A 19,255-nucleotide genomic window follows, 5' to 3' on the forward strand; every position below is an offset into this window, starting at 1 on the left:
TATTATTTATTTATTTATTTATTTTGCCAGTCATGGGCTTGGGCTCAGGGCCCGAGCATTGTCCTTGGGCTCTGCCACTTGAGCCTCAGCACCACTTCTGGCTTTTTTCTACATATGTGGTACCAAGGAATCAAACCCGGGTCTTCATGCATGCTAGGCTAAACTCCTGGCCTGAGCCTTTGTTTTTATAGCAAAAGAAATGCATGCAAGGATCAGTGCTTGTGGCTCATGTCTATCATCATACATCTTAGCCACTCAGGAGACTGAGAACAAGAGGATCATGGTTCATGACCATGCAAATCCTTTTGCAAGACTCTATCTCAAAATTAAGTAGCAAAAATCTGGGCTGGAGATGTGGCACAAGTGGTAAAAGACAGCTGAACAACAAAGCTGAGCAAGCATGCAGGGCTGAGTTTAAATTCCATACCAGTAAAACAAACAAAGGAAAATATATTCTCATTACTGATGGTTATAATATTCATAGATATTTCAATGGGGTTTCTGCTTTTTTATGACATTGATATGAGGGGTATCTTGTTGAATTTCTGTACTAGATAATCGAAGCTCAGAAGAGAAGAGAGCAGCCAAAGGAAGGCAGAAATTCATAGCAAAGGCAGAAGGAGAGAAAGTCTAAAACATGGCTCTATACCCAGAGCAGAAGTCATCAGTCAAGCTCCTGACTCATATGGACAGAGAGAGTAAGTTTTGTGTTATGCTTTGAGTGTTGGTCTTAAATGTCTTCTTTTATAATTTGGGAAAATCAGCAGAATCTGATGTTTATATCTATGAATCTTAGTATTTTTCAGAATGAAGAACTATATAAGTTTTAACACTAAGGTTTTTATATCCGAAATTTCAGAGAAACACTATAGTACATCAGAAAATAATGTAACACCCCCAGTAACCATAGTTGTCTAGGGGCCCTTCCCCCCTTCCTCCCTTCTCTCTCCCTTTCTTCTTCTCCCCCCACCCTTTCCTTTCTCTTATGTCAGTAAGGGGTCGTGAATTCAGGACCTTGTGCTTTCCTCTGCTCAAGGTTTGTACTCTATCACTTGACACACAGCTCCACTTAGGCTTTTTGGTGATTAATTGAGTATAAGATTATTGCAGAGAGCAAAGAGTGTGGCCTAGTGGTAGAGTACTTGCCTAGTACACATGAAGCCCTGGGTTCCTTAGTACCACATACACGGAAAAAGCAAGAAATGATGCTGTGGCTCAAGTGGTAGAGTGCTAGCCTTGAGCAAAAGTGCTCAAGGACAGTGCTCTGAGTTCAAGCCCCAGGCGAATATATGTATATATTATTACAGACTTTCCTGCTCAGGATGGCTTCAAACCATGATCCTCAGATCTCAGCCTGCTGAGCAGTTAGGATTATAGGTATAAGCCTCTGGTGCCTAGCTTTGGTCTGTGGATTTGAAGAGGTTTATAAGAAATGATGTGACCTCTGACATTCTACCAAGGAAAGGTGATAGATACACTGTCAACCCAAACTGGTCACTGCTTACAATAAACCACACTTAGATACCACACTCTTAATACTTATCTTTATTATGAAAGTGTTTCCAAAGTAAAATGATCCTCATAGTAATGATTGCTTCCAGAGATTAAGAATGAATAATTACATTTTCATAGAAAAAATCAGCAAAAGCACAATAACAATACATGGAATAATTCTAATTGGCTAACAGTACATCATTCCATTTCTGATAGAGATGCTCAAGCACTGAATTGTCTTTACAAAACAATTTCTATCCTATTTCTCACGGAAAGTTGAAAAAAATCAAATTCAAAACCTAACCATCACCCCTTTCCATGACAACAAATGGCCATGATGAAAATGACTGTGATGTTAGTAAAGAGAGAACTTACTGAGCTTTGGGATTTTATGAAACTTTGGAAAATAAAACTCAGAGGGTTTTTTCCTCACTTAATGAGACTTCAAGTTCCACAAATCGCCACACAACTGCTTCTATTGAAGAGCTAACCGTTTTTTGTTGTAGCTCAGCTGTAAAAATCCTTAACTTTAAGAGTATTCTTAGAGGCTCTTTCAAACAATTGATAAAGATTAAAAAATACAAAATCAGAATGAAATGTAATTATTTTACCCAACACAGAATCCATAATTCATAGCTGTTGTTCCTTGGTTTTCAGACTACATAACAGACACCAACACAGGAAGTGAAATTTTTGTCAACCTGTGTTAGGGAAATGTATGTATACAAACATAGAATTTTTTTCTTTGTTGTGGTTCACAAAATTGGGAGCACACAGGGAGAAGTTATGGGGGAACTTGAAGCTGAAAAAATGACAACCTCCAGAGGTTTAAATGAGATAAATGAAATAAATGTTAGGCTTACAGGCTCCTTCCATCTCTTTCCTGGCAATTGTGAGAATCCCAAGATTCCTGGAGGGGCCATGTACTTTCTAGCTGCAAATACTTCAAATTCTTGGGCCTGGTGGGCTCACATATATTATTACTGGTAATACATTTTTTTTTTCCCCTGAAGACTTTGTGTTGAATTCAAGTCACAAAAACTTGAAAAAGACTAAGGTCTTCTTTTTGAGTGTCCTCAGGTCTTATACTAATACTTATGACTTCATCGTAAGGAAAGTTGCATCAGATAAGCGATCTTGTATTAGAGAAGTTAGAAAGGCAGAGTTGCCCAGGCCTCCTACTCATCCACTAGGCGCCCCCTAGCGGTAGGTGATCACCGTGCATACCAAGGTTAATGGCCCTTCTCTGACCTATTACTCTGAAGAACTAAAATATGAGATTTGGATTAGTGGTAATTACTATGTGGCAATTTGAGAATGGCATGATTTCATTTCACCAAGGAAAAGCACAGTTGAATTTGGGGACAACAATATGCTTAAGAAAATGAAAATCTTGCTTCATTTTTCTTAAGAACTGTTTTTGATCAGCAAACTCATTATATCACCCCATGGACTGCATGCTGTATAGCAGCTACAATAAATGGAGATTCTTGAAGCATTTCCTTTTCTCTACACGTTACAAAGTATTGTGTGATCCTTGTTCCATCAGGTCAAATTTGATGATCTTTCTTTCTTTCTTTTCTTTCTTAATTGTATATTAGAAATATTTTTGGACTATTCTCACTTATCTACAAAGCAGAAATTACCCAAAGACAAGGTGGAAAAAACTAATTATAACCCTAATACTCCAAATAGCGCACAAAATGTAAACATTAATCTTTCATTTCTAAAAATTTCTTGAAGTATATCTAGATATAATGACATCACCCCATATATTGGTAAAGAGCATTTTTTTAACACCTTGGGAATTAGTCTTTATATTTTGTATACTTCAAATTAAGAAAAGCACTCAAATATTCAGGCAGCATTGGCATTTCCAACATAGTTATTTCCAAAATAACTTTTAATGTAAAATTATGAACAGATTAGGAATAATCTCTAAATTTCTGTCTGGAGAGCTCTTTAACAAAAGCTGAGATAAAGTCTCTTTTCTTATTCAGCCCAAATAACAATGAGATTGAAATACAAAAGTGAATATTCAGATTCTTTCTTTGTTCAAATTCAAACTCATCAAATATAATCATGTGTCACTAAACAGGGAGAAATGCACTAGTAGATGATTCTGTTATTGTTAAAGTACCATTCAATGAACTTACACCCAGGCTGTGGTATAAACTACCATACACCGAGGCAATGTTATAATTTCATGGGACCACACAAATATCTGCAGTTCATCATTGACTGAAACATCATTGTACGTGTCGGATAGAAAAACAGACTCAGGGAAGAAAATTTGGCAATATAAATGGGGCCTTTTGAGGCCCACCTACCATTTTGACTAGAGGTACTCTGATTTGATCATGTTTCTTGCCTCTCTCTATCTCATTCATTTTTGTCAGATGCCTGTGACATTATCTAATTGTCTCTCAGGACACTATCTGGGAAGCCTAGCAGTGGGTATTAATGAAAGTCTGTGGTCAATTTTATTTTCCCAACAAACATTTAAATAGTCTAGAATACTGACAGTTTGCTCTTCTAATCTCAACATACACAGGACTAATTTGGGAATGTGAACTGTATTTGGTTCTGTGTCACCTGAAGTGGCTAAGAGGCCAAAGTGGTTCCAACACTATCAGCTGTGTGGGGAGCGAAAGTGGAGGGAATGATGAAGCATGGCATTTATGATGGGAATATGGATGAAAATGAGTCAGTGATATTTTGGTTTCATTAGATTTGGGAGAAATATATACACACATACACAGATCACATACTTTTACATCACTTATTGACTCAAGGCCAAATTCTATTTGACTTTTCTACTTTTCCCCCTCTCTAAAACACCTAGAAAAGCTATGAAATCAAGGTTACGTTTTCTAGTGTCCTTTCTACATATCTCTTCTCACCTAAGAAAGGTGTGACTACGATGAGGAGGAAGATTTCACCACAGGCTAATTAACAAGAACAACAACTTCACTATCCTATATTTAATTTATACAATACACCTCCAAAAACTATGGCCTGCCACAGGTGGGTAAGATTCCTCACACAGTTTTTCTCTCAGTCTTACTGGGCCACCATGCAAGAGCAGTAGACAGAGATAATATGATTCTGCACCAGGAAAAGCCTACAAAATCCATTTTAATTAGCTCTGAAAGTGTAACTTGGCCTGAAAGTGTAAAATGAAATAAAAATCTGTAGACATGTAAAAGACTGCAGAAAGCAAGTGCCTCAGTTAAATAAATACTCAGAAAAACTGAATATTCCTAGTTCTCCTTCTAATTTTTTTTTCTTCTGAACAACACCAACAATGAAAAAACATTGTTTAGCTCCACCTTTAACTAAAAATGGAATGAACTTACTTCATTTTGTACGTTTCTTCTGAATCTTCAACTTAGAGTTGATCTTGAAACGACTCCTCTGGGCAAAAGCATGTCATGTGGTTTAAACATGTCATGTGGTTTAACGTGAGCAATCTGTGGTCCTCAGGTTCATTTTAGCCATCAGGAGATCTTGGGCAGAAACTAGAGGAAGGCTAATATATACTTTGTATCTGAACTGTAAGACACCTTCTCAAAGTTTTCAGCTACAATATATTTGATACTTTCAATACATCCACGCTTGAACAGGTGTACTGATGACCCAATACTTCTGCCATTTCATGACTAGTCTCACAAACTCAACTCCTATGCATATACACTCCTACACATATGCCTGTTTTGTAAAATAAAACAGTAAGGCTCTGAAAGTAGAATTAATTGCCTTCTACATAAATAAGCAGACATACTTTAAAGCCTCTTCACTAATTACTGTGGCCAATACCAGGAATACTATATTTTGAAGAAAAATATAATATTGCTAAGAGGCTTTGGCAAATTTTCTTATCACTATTAACTCATAGGCTGCAAAATGTGAGCATGTGAATTTAATATTTTTTTCAAAAAATTGAATTAAATGTCTCTAGTAGTCTGTTGTCTGGGTTTGTTCTGATCACATGCTTTTTTTGCTCCATTTTTATTTTGGATTTCTGTTTTAGGCAATTGACTGATCTGTAAGTATTTGTAATCCCAATCATTACCTCTTGCAAAAACTGATAAGGGATAAAATATTTGGCTTACTTAATGCATATATGCCTTCTTAAGCAACACTGCTACATGTAGGAGGCTTATGGAAACTTATCCTTCAGTAATTTTCCTCCTCATTGACATTATCATTATCCAGCAGTATGTCTGTTGTTCTGGAAATAGCTCCATTTGAACAAAGATCGCTGTACATCTCACAACTCTTCAAAGAAGGAAATAAATTGGATACAGAGTTACTAGAAACTGAGTAGCTCCAGTCATTATGGATTGCCTTTACCAAGAAAAGCAATGGTAAAACATGTTCTCTCTCACTGGCTTTATTTTGCTCAGCAAAATGAAGACATCAAGTCAAATAGTAGAGAGGGCTTTCTCTTGAGAGCTGTTTGCAGCAGAAAGGTGCTTTCCCTAGAGGACAGCTTGGCTAACTAACTCTTGGAAGGGTCCTTTGTTCTGTCTCAAAATATATTTAGTTTCTTTCTTTTCCCGTGAGATGATAGAACAGTATGCCAATTATAAGGGGTGGTGGCAAACATGGTTGTTATCAGTTGCTGTCTTTATGTCATTCCCAGAACATGGGAAAAATTCCCCATATGAAGAGTAATTTCTTTGTAATGACGAACTTAAGCAAATTACATTACTTTCAAGTCAGAACACCAATCTCATCCTAGAGAATCAAGTCAAATTGAGGTTAACCTTCAAGGTTAACTAAGTTAACAACTACACTGGAGAAATCTTGGCTGTGTGCACACAAAGGGAAGTCTACTTCTAAAGCCACTTCATATAAAGTTCCAAACTCTCTCAATAACCACTTTCTTTCATTTGTATTGCTAACTGACCATGGAGAGTAACAATTTTGAAAATGTAGTTCATTCTGTTTAAATTTTCCACTGGGAGAACAGTCATGGAAACTGTAGAGGCAACTTCAAGATGGCCATGACAGATAACACAAAGAAAGCCAATCTACTAGAGTTGTGTGAGGATTTGGCACACTCTCAGTGACAGGCTAAGCCCACAGCACAAGAGACTATAGGAAGAGAGAAGGTGGAAGCAGAACAGCAGCTCCTTCACTGTCATGAGTCCAGAGAGTAAAAGAAACAAGGAAACCCGCTTGTCCACAGATTTATAAACAAATACAAATAAATAAATAATAGTCTAAGACAGTACAAATGCAAATACTGTTCCCTTGTGTCAGTTACATACAGCATGCCTACATAGAGAGAATGGTATTTCTTCATTCACAGACAGGACATATGGCAGTGCACTATTCAAAATGCTTCGATAATCCTAATTTTTGTTTCATGTGATGAGATATTATGAAAGGAACTGCACTTGCAACTTATTAAATACTTCCAGGAACAAATAGTTCGCTTTGTTCAGACTTCTAGTTTTGGATTATTAATCATCGATGGAGCCAGGACCAGTCAGGAGATACCCGTTGGTACCACTGGTCCCATTGGTGGTGGTTGCAGTGTGGGGGTTCTTCCCTGGAGGCTCCAAGTCCTCTTCATCTGAGCTGGACTCAATATCACTTCGATCATCCTTGGTCACCTGTGGAGCACCAGAAGAGGAGTGTAACTGGCTCGAGGTCATCAAGGTATAGCATGCTTTTTTTTTTTAGCTGATTCACAGCTAAAAAAATATCCAAGAGGACCAAATCATTGCTGTGGTAATAAGTTCCCTTTTGCTGGAGCTATCCAATGTGAGTGACACAGTCAGTTATGAAGGAATGTGTGTAGACTTAAGCATTGCAGAACTGGACTTTTTGACCTTTGGATATTGGATATGTCCTCAACCATGGATCTCACTATTAAACCAAAGATTATACTACTAGAATGAACAACCAGTATTTAGTTACAAATGGATCTCTGATGCTTGCATTCTGCCTGAGAATTATTTTAAGGTCAACTCTCAGTGAAACACATCAATGGATCATATTCACTAATTCAGATCGTATGAATGGTCACTGTTATTTGGCTTGTGAAACATTGTTTTATGATTCAATTTGCTTTTTTTCTGCCTGCTAAAATTTAACTAAGCATTTTTATATGTCACAAAACAACTAATGGCATCAGAAGGTTCTCTCTGAACCTTTTAAGAGCAGGCTATCTTAAACCATCTCCAGGGTAAATCTAATTGCCCAGATCTGCAATAACTGGCCTCTAGAACATTCCATGTCTGCAATCCACCATTAGGTTTCATTTTGAAATGAGAGTAGTGAAACAATGCACAGGATGCAAATCTGTATGCTAACATAAAGGATGGGGAAAAATCCTACTGTCTAGTGATGCAGTAACTTTATAGCAAATGTTATCTAAATATAATAGATTTTGAACATAAATTCAACCCCCCCTTCTCTATACATCTATATTACAGTCAGAATTTTTGTCCAGTTGGCCTAAAATCTTCAAGTATCTGAGTCTTGTTTACTTAATTTTAAGAAGCTGGCCACAGAAACCTGGGCCTAGCTTTATAGACAAAATGATTCACAAAATGATTCCCTGTGATTCTCTAGTGGCAGGCCCGGGGAGGAGGGGGGGAGGGCGGGACTGGCAGAGTATCTGGGAGTTATGACAGGATTAAATGGTAGTTTTCTAGATCATCTCATCTCTGGATAATTGTCACACTAACCTAAAATCTTGGAATCTATCACTTGATAAGCCAACATAGCTATGTGAGAACATAATCTCTCCAAGGTAGATAGAAATATGAGAAAGTAAAAACTGAAAACTAGTGGTGGACCAGACAAATGTGCCTTACTTTAATGCCCCTTGAGGTGTGAGTGAACTCACCTAGCCTATTCCCTGAATCTTAGATGCCCAGACACCATCCTGGCTAGAGAATAGGGATATTTCAGCTTAAAAGGCATGGATTGCAAAGACAGCACTGTTACAAAGCTTCACTACATTTATAAGTCCATTAGTCACAAATTAATTTGCTAATAGCAAAACTCCACTTGCAGAGAGTGATTAATTTACATGTCTAGTAAGATTATTTTAAATTACATCTGAAAAAATCTATCTATATATATATATATATGTTACCTTCGAAAAAAGTCCAATTTAGAATATCTCAAAATAACCCATAGGAAATAACAAGATGAATAGACAAAATGAAAAATCTCAGTGCCCTAGATGTGAGTAGTGTTAGTCAGAAGCTTGGGGCCTGGAGTTTGGCCTAGAGGTGGAGTGCTTGCCTAGCATGCACAAAGACCCAGATTTGATTCCTTGGGACCACATACATAGAAAAAAGCCAGAAGTGGTGCTGAGGCTCAAGTGGTAGAGCTCTAGACTTGAGAAAAGGCCAAGGACAATGCTCTGGCCCTGAGCTTAAGCCCAGGACAGGCAAAAAAAAGTTCAGAAGCTCAAGATCTGGAATGACATTAATGATGACATCTTCATAAAGGTAAAGGCATAGAGGTCAGAAGGAAGGTGATAGGCCAGCTGGAGGAGCAATGTATAAGGAAGGACACTGTAATCAAATCCACTGGATCCTGTGTATTGTTATGACCAGATTGATGGTATTGTGTTCATTGATTTGATTTATAGTCAAATGAGGTTCAGAAAAATCATAATAGAAATATGTGTTCATCTGAGAGGATAGGAAGTCATAGGAACAAATCACCTTTAGCTTCTAAACAATGAACTGGTCAGATATTTTAGAATTAGGCTGAGAATAGTCAGTTGTAGAGCACTTGCCTAGCAAGTAGGTCTTGGGTCCTTTACTCGGTACTGGGAAATAATATTTTTGACTTGTGTTAAATGGATGCTGTGACTTGGGTTTCCCTGTGAAATGCATACGTTCTGTGGGCATTACTGAATGCTGGCTCAGTGCTGTCACGTGCCCTGCACAGATCAGAAACACTGCTGATGCCCAAGCTCTATTCTCCACTGTGTTAATCTTCTCAACCAGTTTTTTTCCTCCTACTCGATGACTTTCACTCATCTCTATCTCTTAGCCAACATATTAAACATCCAAGAGGAAATCCTTCTTCCTTGTTTGTCATGCAAAATTGAGCAGACCACATGCTCAACGATAGTGCACCGATGTGGTTCTTTTTGGAAGTTAATGGGAAGTATGCCCCAAGTAAAGGCTCAAGTTATTACCAACAGATTAGACAGAGTGTACATAAAAGAAAAGTATTTGGAACCCTTGCAACAGGCAAGTGAAAGAAAGAGTGATAAACTTACATGTAAAGGGTTCCATTTCCCAGCCTTGCATGGTGGCAGAAGGAAGAGAACAAACAATGAAGTAAGAAAACATTACAGAGATCAATCTAGAGACGTCCCTGTCTACAGCAAAGGGACTGAGCCTCAGGAAGCTGTATTCAAGTCAGCCCGAGTCCACTTTTAATCAGAGACTTAGCCAAATGTTGCTGAGAAAGACTATTCTTTACTCTGAGATATGTTTATTTCAATGGGTATTTTGTCCTGAGAAATCTTTCACATTAAAGAATTTATTACATCTCTATTCAGAATAAATATAATCAGAGAAGGGATAAGGGAGATAGGAGAGAAAAGACACAACAAAGAATATATCATTATCAATCTAAAAGTATACATATAGATCATTCAGCATAATCAACAAAGCTACCAGAAGACTTTAAAAATGAGCTGAATATGTTTCTCTGTTACTTTGCACAATTTTGAAGAAGTAACACTGATTTTGGTGAGATCTAAAATAATAGTTGTTTCAGAGAAAGCAAAACTATTTTAAAACTAAAGGACATATTGAAAAGAGTATATGTTAGCTTACCTTGCCTTTTGAAATAGCTTTGTAAGCTATTTTTACAATCAAGTAAGACCAGAAGCAGTTCAACCCTTGTAGTAGCAACAGCAGCAGGTTAAAAAGCCACCAGGAAGGGTAAGGTCCAACAATCTCCCAACTTTCAAATAATGTGCTATTTAATACCCTGGGAAGAAGAAACAAGTAATTATTGAGCAACACATTTCACTTTGTGTTCAAAGGAGCCCTAGTTAATTTCTGGAAGCATAAGGTCAATAATAGCTCCACATGGCTCCTTCCTAAAGGGACAGCTTGAAGGCTGAGCGGGTTAGGAGAAAAGTTACTTCCTAAAATATGGCCTGGGGGGGGGGTGTGACTTTTGCTCATTCTAGCACAAGTTGTGTACTTTTCCCCAATCAACTCTTAAAAAGTGTGACAAAGTACATATAGCACAAAATTTGCCATCTTTACTATTTTAAGTATGTAGCTCAGTGGCATTACATAAATTCACACTGTTGTATAATCTCTCATCCATCTTCAAAACTCCTTTATTTTGAAAAACTGAAACTCTAGACATACTAGAAAATCGCTCTCCATCCTTTCTACCTGAGCAGCCACCTGTCACTTGACTTGCTCCCTAAATGAATTTAGCTTTTCTAGAGGTTCTGCATATGGAAGGAGTAACCCCATAGCTGCCCTTTGTGACTAGCTTGTTTCATCTAGAGTAATACCTTCAATGTTCATCAACCTTGCAGTCAATGTTAGAATTTCCTTGTAAAGGCTGAGTTATATGCACATACCCCATTGTCTACCAGTGGACATGTGGACTGCTTCCCCTGTGTTGCAGATGATGCTGCAAAAAAGCATTGGTGGCACATGTCTCTTTTAGTATATGTGCATCTTTGGGGTATACATCTAGTAGTGAAGTGGTTGAATCAGTTTGATTTCCCCCTCAGGTTTTTCATCATATTTCCCATTAATTTTCACTCACTTTTCAGGATGGGTCTTTATGTCTAACTGTTGAAAGTACTGTACTAGTTTTGAAGTTGCTTTTGGCTCCTCAATAAGTGTGATGCATATCACTCAATAACTCTAAAAATAGCTCCCAAAATATACCACATGCCTGGCTTGATGGCTTATATCTCACAGGACTCTTAATTTTATAAGCCATCTCATGGGGACAAATTGACAATTGCAAGACATCATTTTGAAGTGATGCTCAAATCGAGTATTCAAAGGATAGTTTTAAACAAAAAGCATTCAAGCATAATAGAATGTATTTAGTTTTTAAAACATGTAGGAGTATATACTTGGCTTAGGGAAAAGTTTTGGATACGATTGGCTTTCTACAATCCACCAGACAAGAGCAACCACCTTGAACAGATACAGGCTGGTTTGGAGACCTTAGAACAGTTACAAGAAAATACATCTAAGAGAATTTCGACCACCTGCCAGCTGGGAGCAGTCGTGATACAGGATGTGTTAGGTGGACAACACTTAGAGTCTCAGGGAACTTTAAGGAAAACTCTCAAATGGAAGACACAGACCAGTTATACAGGCGCAAAGGACAAATATGCAGAGAATTTAACATAGAAACAATGTGACATGTGCTTTGAGACAGGCTAAAAAAGGGAGTACTTTGTGAATTTACCAAAGGTATAAAGAAAGTAGAGGTAAAGAAAGGAAAATAAACACGCATAGGTTCTTCATTCCCAATTTTAGCCACCATATTATGCGCTAGAATGAGCCTAACAATGACACTAACTCATACGAGTATCTCTCTCGAGGCATGGCTGAAGTAGCAAAGCACCTGCTGAGAAAGCTCATGTCCCTGAGTTCAGATCCTAGTACCCCCCCCAAAAAAAAGCAAAATTGAATCATATGCATTATCTCTAAAGAACAATGTTTAATAAAAATGCATGTTATAACCCTAAAATACAGTGTAGAGTTGAACTGAAGTAGATACTGCATGGTATAACAGGATTCATTATGAAAAGGAAGGATATCTGTTGACATGACATAATACATCCATAGACCAAACAGGTACAGATTCAATCATTTCAACTGTATCGAAGACATTTTATAATGTCCAATTCTCCACTGCTGAATCAGAACTCAAAGGACTGATGTGCGTGTGTGTGTGTGTGCGTGCGTGTGTGTGTGTGTGTGTGTGTGTGTGTGTGTGTGTGTATGCTCATGTGCATCTTCTTTACATTTTTCTATATTTCAAACTCTTGATCAACAATTAGGAAAATATTATTTGTGAAAGGAAATACTTATATTACTCCTAAAAGACAGTGGTCTATTGAATTCTGGTGTGCTATTCCTAAACAAGTCTCAACTGCACAGCAGTGAGGGGGACCCTCACACCTTAGGCTTTTCCATCTCTAGCACTTTGCAAAAATGCCCAAAAGGAACATTTTATTGACTCTGTGGTTGTTCATCTGGCAAACAAATAAGAAAGCAAAATAAAGCATTGGAACCATAACTGTATTGTTTTTGTTTTTTTTGTATTTTGAAAACCAGCTCTGCTTACCAGTGTATGCACAATGCATTCTGCATTCAGAAAGAATGGAGTTTCGTGGCAACAGAAATAAGTCCTTCATAAATAGCAACAATTAAATTCTACCACATATTATAGAATAGCTTTGTTTGGATCATAGGCTGGGCACCTTTCTCACCACTGTATCTCTGGCACTAGGATGCTCTGTGGTTTAAATATGAACGGAGTATCAGAGCAGTGGTGAGTGACATGTTCTCCAATTAAGTTCAGAAATGTTACATCAGAATGCATCAACTCTTCATAAAAATCATTGGCATCTCTGAAGTGCCAATCAAATGTAATGGATGTTATTGAAAACTGACTTGGCTGCATGCAGAGAGAGAGAGAGAGAGAGAGAGAGAGAGAGAGAGAGAGAGAGAGAGAGAGAGAGAGAGAGAGAGAGAGAGAGAGAGACAGAGAGACAGAGAGACAGAGAGACAGAGAGAGAGAGACAGAGAGAGAGACAGAGAGAGAGACAGAGAGAGAGAGACAGAGAGAGAGACAGAGAGACAGAGACAGAGACAGAGACAGAGACACAGAGAGACAGAGAGAGACAGAGACAGAGACACTTGGGGAAATATATTTAGTGTACCAAATGAGTCTATGGCTCAGAGAAGATCTTGCTAAGAACAAACAGTATATTACAACTTCCACTGCAGAGAGAACTGGCGACGTCCAGACTCTGAAAAATATCAGTGTTTCTACTGACAAAACCATCCTCCATTTTTTGGAACAAACTACAAAGAAAGTGATGACAAGTTTTTATTCTTTCTGGGAGGTTAAAGGTAGAAATATGTACTTTAATGATACTCTCATGAATCTAGAATGACAGGTAGTTATCTTGAGGGAGGACTGACTAGACTAGAGGACGAGGGAAGCTGAAGTATCCTATAACATGATCTAAGTAAGGATTACATGGGTTATGCAATGCAAGCATGTATCAAACTGTATCCAAACCACTTGTGTTCCATAGAACATGTAAATCACATCTTCATTCCTACATGGAAATTGAAGAAAGCACTCTGTGGACCAGGAAACACACACACACACACACACACACACACACATACACACTTGCACACATATATACACAGAGTCAATTTATGACTTCTGGCTTGGACTATTACTATAATATCAGTGCTTCTTCCCCCACCCAATACCAATAATTTGCTTTTAGCACACAGATTCTAAGAAAGTTCTTTTTTTCCTAAGTAATAACTACCCTTCACCACCTAATCTCTCTTGCTGCTTAACTCACGGGTGCAGAAAATGAGAGGGAGAAAAGACCAGGTAAAAACCATATTTCTTTGTATTCATGTCAGCTCACTTAGCCACTAGATGGCACATCACACACACACAAAGCATGCTTGAAACAAGTCCATTCTGGTAGAACTTGCCAAAGAGAAGCACAGAGAAAATGGATCTCCAGGTTATATCCAACCTTCTACAAATGCCATCCAAAATGGATGAGCCTTTTTCTTTCCTTATGACTGAACACACATAGATGCCTGCAGGGGAAAGCCAAATGCAAGCAGTTTACCAGTGCTATGCAGACTCATCAAGACCCAATAGCATAGACTGGATGGGTCATTTTAATTGATGTTTAAAGAGATTACTGGAATCTAGTTTTATCACCCTTACCTTTCATGTATTCTTTGTTTTAAATACTAACAATGGTTTTATTGCAGGTAATTTTTTTCTTGTTTCTCTTGTCTGAGATTATAAGTCATGTGTTTTATTTCCAGAGTTAAGAAAGAATCAATCACATTTATTCAAAAAAGCATAACTTATTTATATAGTGACCACAGCTCGACTTCCATTTAGCACCAGGGGTTGGTGGTGGTGGGGTGACTGGCAGTTGTTAAACCTCTGTTTTGCCAAGGAGAAACAAGCCAACACTGCCCAAAAGTCAGCCCCCGTTGTAGCAGAATGAAGACTGGAGCTGCCTTTCCTGACCTTCTCAAGCTCCCGTTCAGATGCAAGATGAGTGTCAATGCACTCTGCAGGGTATTATAATAGGGAGCATGGGCTCATCATCTATGCTTTCTGAATCATCCCTGTTATTCACATCTGCCCTCTCTCAGGAGCATTAATGATAAATTCAGAGAGTCAGGAGAGAGCTGGGATTCGAAATGTGCACTTTAGATTCAGGGACACTGGACTTTAAATCCCAATTTTATCTCTTGGCAGCTCTGTTTTTTTAAATTGTATTTCATTGTCGGGGTAACATATAGAGGGGTTTCAGTTACATTAATTAGGTAGTGGGTACATTACTTCTTGAACATTGATACTCCTGCTCATGGTTTTGTCCCACTTTCCCTCTCCCTTTTATGGACTCTTATGTTTGATTATCAGGTTTGTTACATAGGATATGTGGGAACAGAAATGCATACTTTCATGCTGAAAAAGGTAAAATTTTTGTATCAAGAAATCATTTTGCATTTACAGCACCAGTGTGAGGAAGCATTCTTTTTACTCTTTTAGAACTCAGCACAGTAGATACAAATCTCCAGTGATCCAGCCTTCAAGCTGTCTCAAATGCTTCTTGCTTTCATTCTTACTGTGACTTCCAAGTAGGAATTTAGATCTGCTTTCTTAAAGTTAGATGAACCAGTCTCATTTTCATGCTTTGCAGTTTACTTTTACTGGAGTCATAGTTTCAGTATCTTAAAAGTAAATTGTACTATTGGAACTGAGATTTTAAAGGAGGTATCACTTTATGATTATGAATGAGTTACAAGTGTTCCCCCCCATGTTTATGTTGTTGTTTGTTCTCTCTCTCTCTCTCTCTCTCTCTCTCTCTCTCTCTCTCTCTCTCTCTCTCTCTCTCTCTCTCTCTCTTTCTCAAAAACCAACAAAAACCAAAGGTGCATTTGACTTACAAAAACTTGAATGAAAAGCAGATTCTACCTAAACATTACCAGTAGTCCACCAGCATATTTTCTCCTTGTAAAGTAGATACTGATAGAAATGCACTTTCAATTATGCTGAACAGAAATTGTGTGCACTTAAAATCTGAATGTCAGGTCGTTAATTCATTGCCACCATAAACTCTTGGTTCTGCTTTTTCTAACAAAAACTCCAGGCCTAAATTATATCTTTGTCCAGTGTTGGGCAGTCAAGATTGTTACAAGGCTAAAAGGCATTTTTGAGATTTTTCTTTTTATTTATTTATTCTTTTTTTCATATATTTTTATTGTAATTAATAGAAGGGTTACATGATATTTTCCAGATAGATGGTGCATTAATTCCCATACATTGATACCCTTTCACATGTCTTGGTCCCCATTTCCCTCCCCCCCATCCCCATCTTTTTATTTATTTATTTACTTTTTTTAAAAACAAGCTTGGATTCATCCATGCCACTGGTATAAGTAGTTCACTATTTCTTGGTAGGTGGAAGTTGGTAGTATAATTATAGTGAACAATAGCTTCCTTTACTCATTAGACTGTAGGAAAAATGAAAGTGAGTTCTTCATCCCCAACTAGAGCCTGAACTTCAAACACTACTAAACCATTTCTGTTTCATTTAGAAAAGTATACATTCATTGCAACTGTATCTCAATCCCAGCCAGATAAGACCTGGGACCATTCAGTTAGTTTTCCTGTTTGTAGTTCTAGCCTGGCAGATTGAGTACTTGATCCCTCAGTATATCACAAGAAGTGTGGAAATGGAGTCTGGGTACAAATGTTTCTCAAAAATTTCTCCTGGTACCATTTGCTGTCTACCTACAATCCTCACCCCCTCCACTGACTGCTCTAGGTTTTGTGCTCCAGGTCTGCAAACCTGAGTTCTCTTGGAAAGGGTTTCAGCTATTGAGTATGCCCTGATTCCAACCGTCTTGTTTTCATCCCCTCTTCTTTGTTGCCTGCCTGTTGCTAAAACAGATTTTGGCCTGGTTCTCTGACTATAACTGTATTTCATTGAGTTTTTAGTGTAGATTAAGTACTTTGCTGAAAAACTGACATGTCATTTTGATCTTTCAATGTGAGATCTCTAGATGGTCTTAATTCTGATACTAGTTAATATCTGCTGAATGTTAATGGTGGTAGAAGACTCAAGATGTACATTTTAGCCCATCTGATCCTCATGATAAACCCTGTGGCATAAATTCTACCGCAGCCCCAGCCCATGAGTACCACAGTTATCTCTACTTTTCACATGAGGAAATCAAAACACCAGGGATGTAAATAATAGTTCCAAGGTCAGAGGTGGGAGGTGAGGAAAGTAGGGATCTGAATTTCTTCATCTACTAGTCTGGGACTTTAGGTCTACTATTGCTTAGATTACTTGTCCCAGTCTTCCAGCTTAGTGTCAGCTCTTCGCAAGGACAGAGAAAGCCTCAGAATACACCTGCTGCCTAGCATTTGTGCTATCATTCCCTTTAGTCTGTTATTCTTAGCTCTTATTTCCTGTGCTGTGTCTTTTGGGTTGGTAATGTGGTTTTTGATAGTCATATTCTAGCCCTCCTCACTTAAATGACACATCTGGGCTTATTTAACTGGTTCCTTTTAAACCCTTATTTAACTGACTTTCTATAAGCCTTCAAATCCCCATGGAATTATCCCTGTGATGGAAACTACACAAGGAGATTGAAAATAAGCATCTCTGGACATGAGGTCAGAAGGCATTAATAAAAGATGTCACTGAATACCTTCACTGGAGGATTTAAGACAGTTTGTGTGACAGTTTTACCTCCTCCTATTTAGAAGATACTCTAGAAGTGTGAATGTTTATTAGATCAAGTCTTCTTTTTAACTGGTAAAGTTGTCATAGCAGACATAATATCAAATTTATGGTCAGGATATCAAGATCCAAGTAGTATTAAATTATCCAAGATCACAATGCAGAGGCTTTGTTGCTTTACATTTTGACACATTATCTCTAGGTCTGTCTGTTCTCTCTCTCTCTCTCTCTCTCTCTCTCTCTCTCTCTCTCTCTCTCTCTCTCTCTCTCTCTTAACATATACACACATATATGCAGACAATCATTCTTGAACAGTATATTAAAATGAAGAATGCTCATTCCATTTAATTTCTGACTGGCAAACCAGGAAAATGTCACTCCCCTACTTCCTAAACTCTCTTAAGAATGTTCCATTAGGGTCTTGCTCTGGGTGAATCTCTTTATTAGTTATTCAGGTGTCAGGTTCTATCCATTTTGCTTGGAAATTTGAAGAATGTAACCCTAAACTTGATTATACTGCTCCAGTTCCTTCTCCCATCTCCTCCCACCAAGCCATACCACCCACAGGTAGGAAGGGTGGGAGCTGTTAGGGGTAAGACAGGAAAGAAAGGACCTCCTCCGAGCTCCAAACTATATCCACTCTCTCTTCTAGTTATTCTGGAGTGTGGGTCGGTGGGTGGGTGGGGAGTGTTGAAGGTGGAAAATGCTATTTGGTGTGTAGAATTTATAAACATACATGGATTCTACTGGAAGGGTTACAATATGTTACATAAAGTACTTCTGTACTTAAAGATAATGCAATACAAAATTTAAAAGCCTTCTGTTTAAATATTTAAAAGGTTCAATTATTTTATCTTAGAAAATGTCTCTGAAAATTTTTCTGTGTGACAACACAGAAAAATGTATCATAGACTTGTGATCTTGAAGAAGCATCTTCGGAAAAAAAATATCTGTATTACTTCTTGGTTGGCAAGTGAGATATAGTAAATACATTTTCCACAAAGAACTGCTTTCCCCACTGTAAATGAGAGTTGTAAGATGCTCAAACTCAAAGGAAAAAAACAAAATGAAAAAAAAACTCTAGCAGAGTATATGTAGAGATTTAGACAAGAAAATATTGCTCCAACAGGCATCAGAAGCTTGAAAGAAAAATAACATATAAGAAAGTATATGTGTTGAATAATAACAAGGCAATTGATGCACAAAACAGAGCATTCTAGTTTAAAAAAGACTAAAATAATATTAGCTATTAGAATAATTGCTATGTAAGACAATGGAATTGTTTGGGAGTGTGGGTAGAAAAGTGAGCTCAGTCCTTGTATATGCCAGCTCTTATTGTGAGTCATTTTTAAGCCAAAGTTTCCTGATCTACAGAATAAAAGCCCAAGACAAGATGATTACTAAAGACTTCTTAAACTCTAACATAACTAGCTCTGTTTCTGATTCATGTAAAAATTCCCTCGTTCTGATTATTTTCTCTATGCAACCATCCCCATATGTATAGACACATTACCTTCAAGGGAATCATGCTTCTTTAAATTTAGCCTAACAATGTCAGGAAAATAAGAGGAATTATTCATTTTGTGTTTTTTTCCTCTATATTCATGGGCAAAAGCAAGTAGAAAATGGGGAAAAAGCATAAAATTCCACCTTTGGGAAAGAACCCATGAAATGTCCTATCTACGAGAGTGAAGCTTTGCTTGGTTGTGGCTCCAGATCCCAAGAACCAGT

General features: G+C 37.7%; 1 protein-coding gene across 2 annotated transcripts in view; it reads right to left on the minus strand.

The window, feature by feature from the left end:
- Positions 1-6,427: 6,427 nt before the first annotated feature.
- Cers6 (ceramide synthase 6) overlaps positions 6,428-19,255 on the minus strand; it is a 246,672-nt gene continuing 233,844 nt past the window's right edge. Inside the window, exons 9-11 of one of the 2 annotated variants that reach the window (XM_090342702.1) lie at positions 10,326-10,482; positions 9,761-9,784; positions 6,428-7,121 (exon numbers count right to left, since the gene is read on the minus strand). In XM_090342702.1, coding sequence (XP_090198828.1) covers positions 6,969-7,121; positions 9,761-9,784; positions 10,326-10,482 — 334 coding nt within the window. In that variant the 3' untranslated portion in view covers positions 6,428-6,968. The remainder of the gene's footprint in view (positions 7,122-9,760; positions 9,785-10,325; positions 10,483-19,255) is intronic. The other variant, XM_090342703.1, reaches the window with a different exon arrangement.

This window comes from Megascapheus bottae, chromosome 12 (genome assembly GCF_031878675.1).
Source record: "Megascapheus bottae isolate mThoBot1 chromosome 12, mThoBot2.hap1, whole genome shotgun sequence".
In the NCBI taxonomy this organism is placed as follows: domain Eukaryota; kingdom Metazoa; phylum Chordata; class Mammalia; order Rodentia; family Geomyidae; genus Megascapheus; species Megascapheus bottae.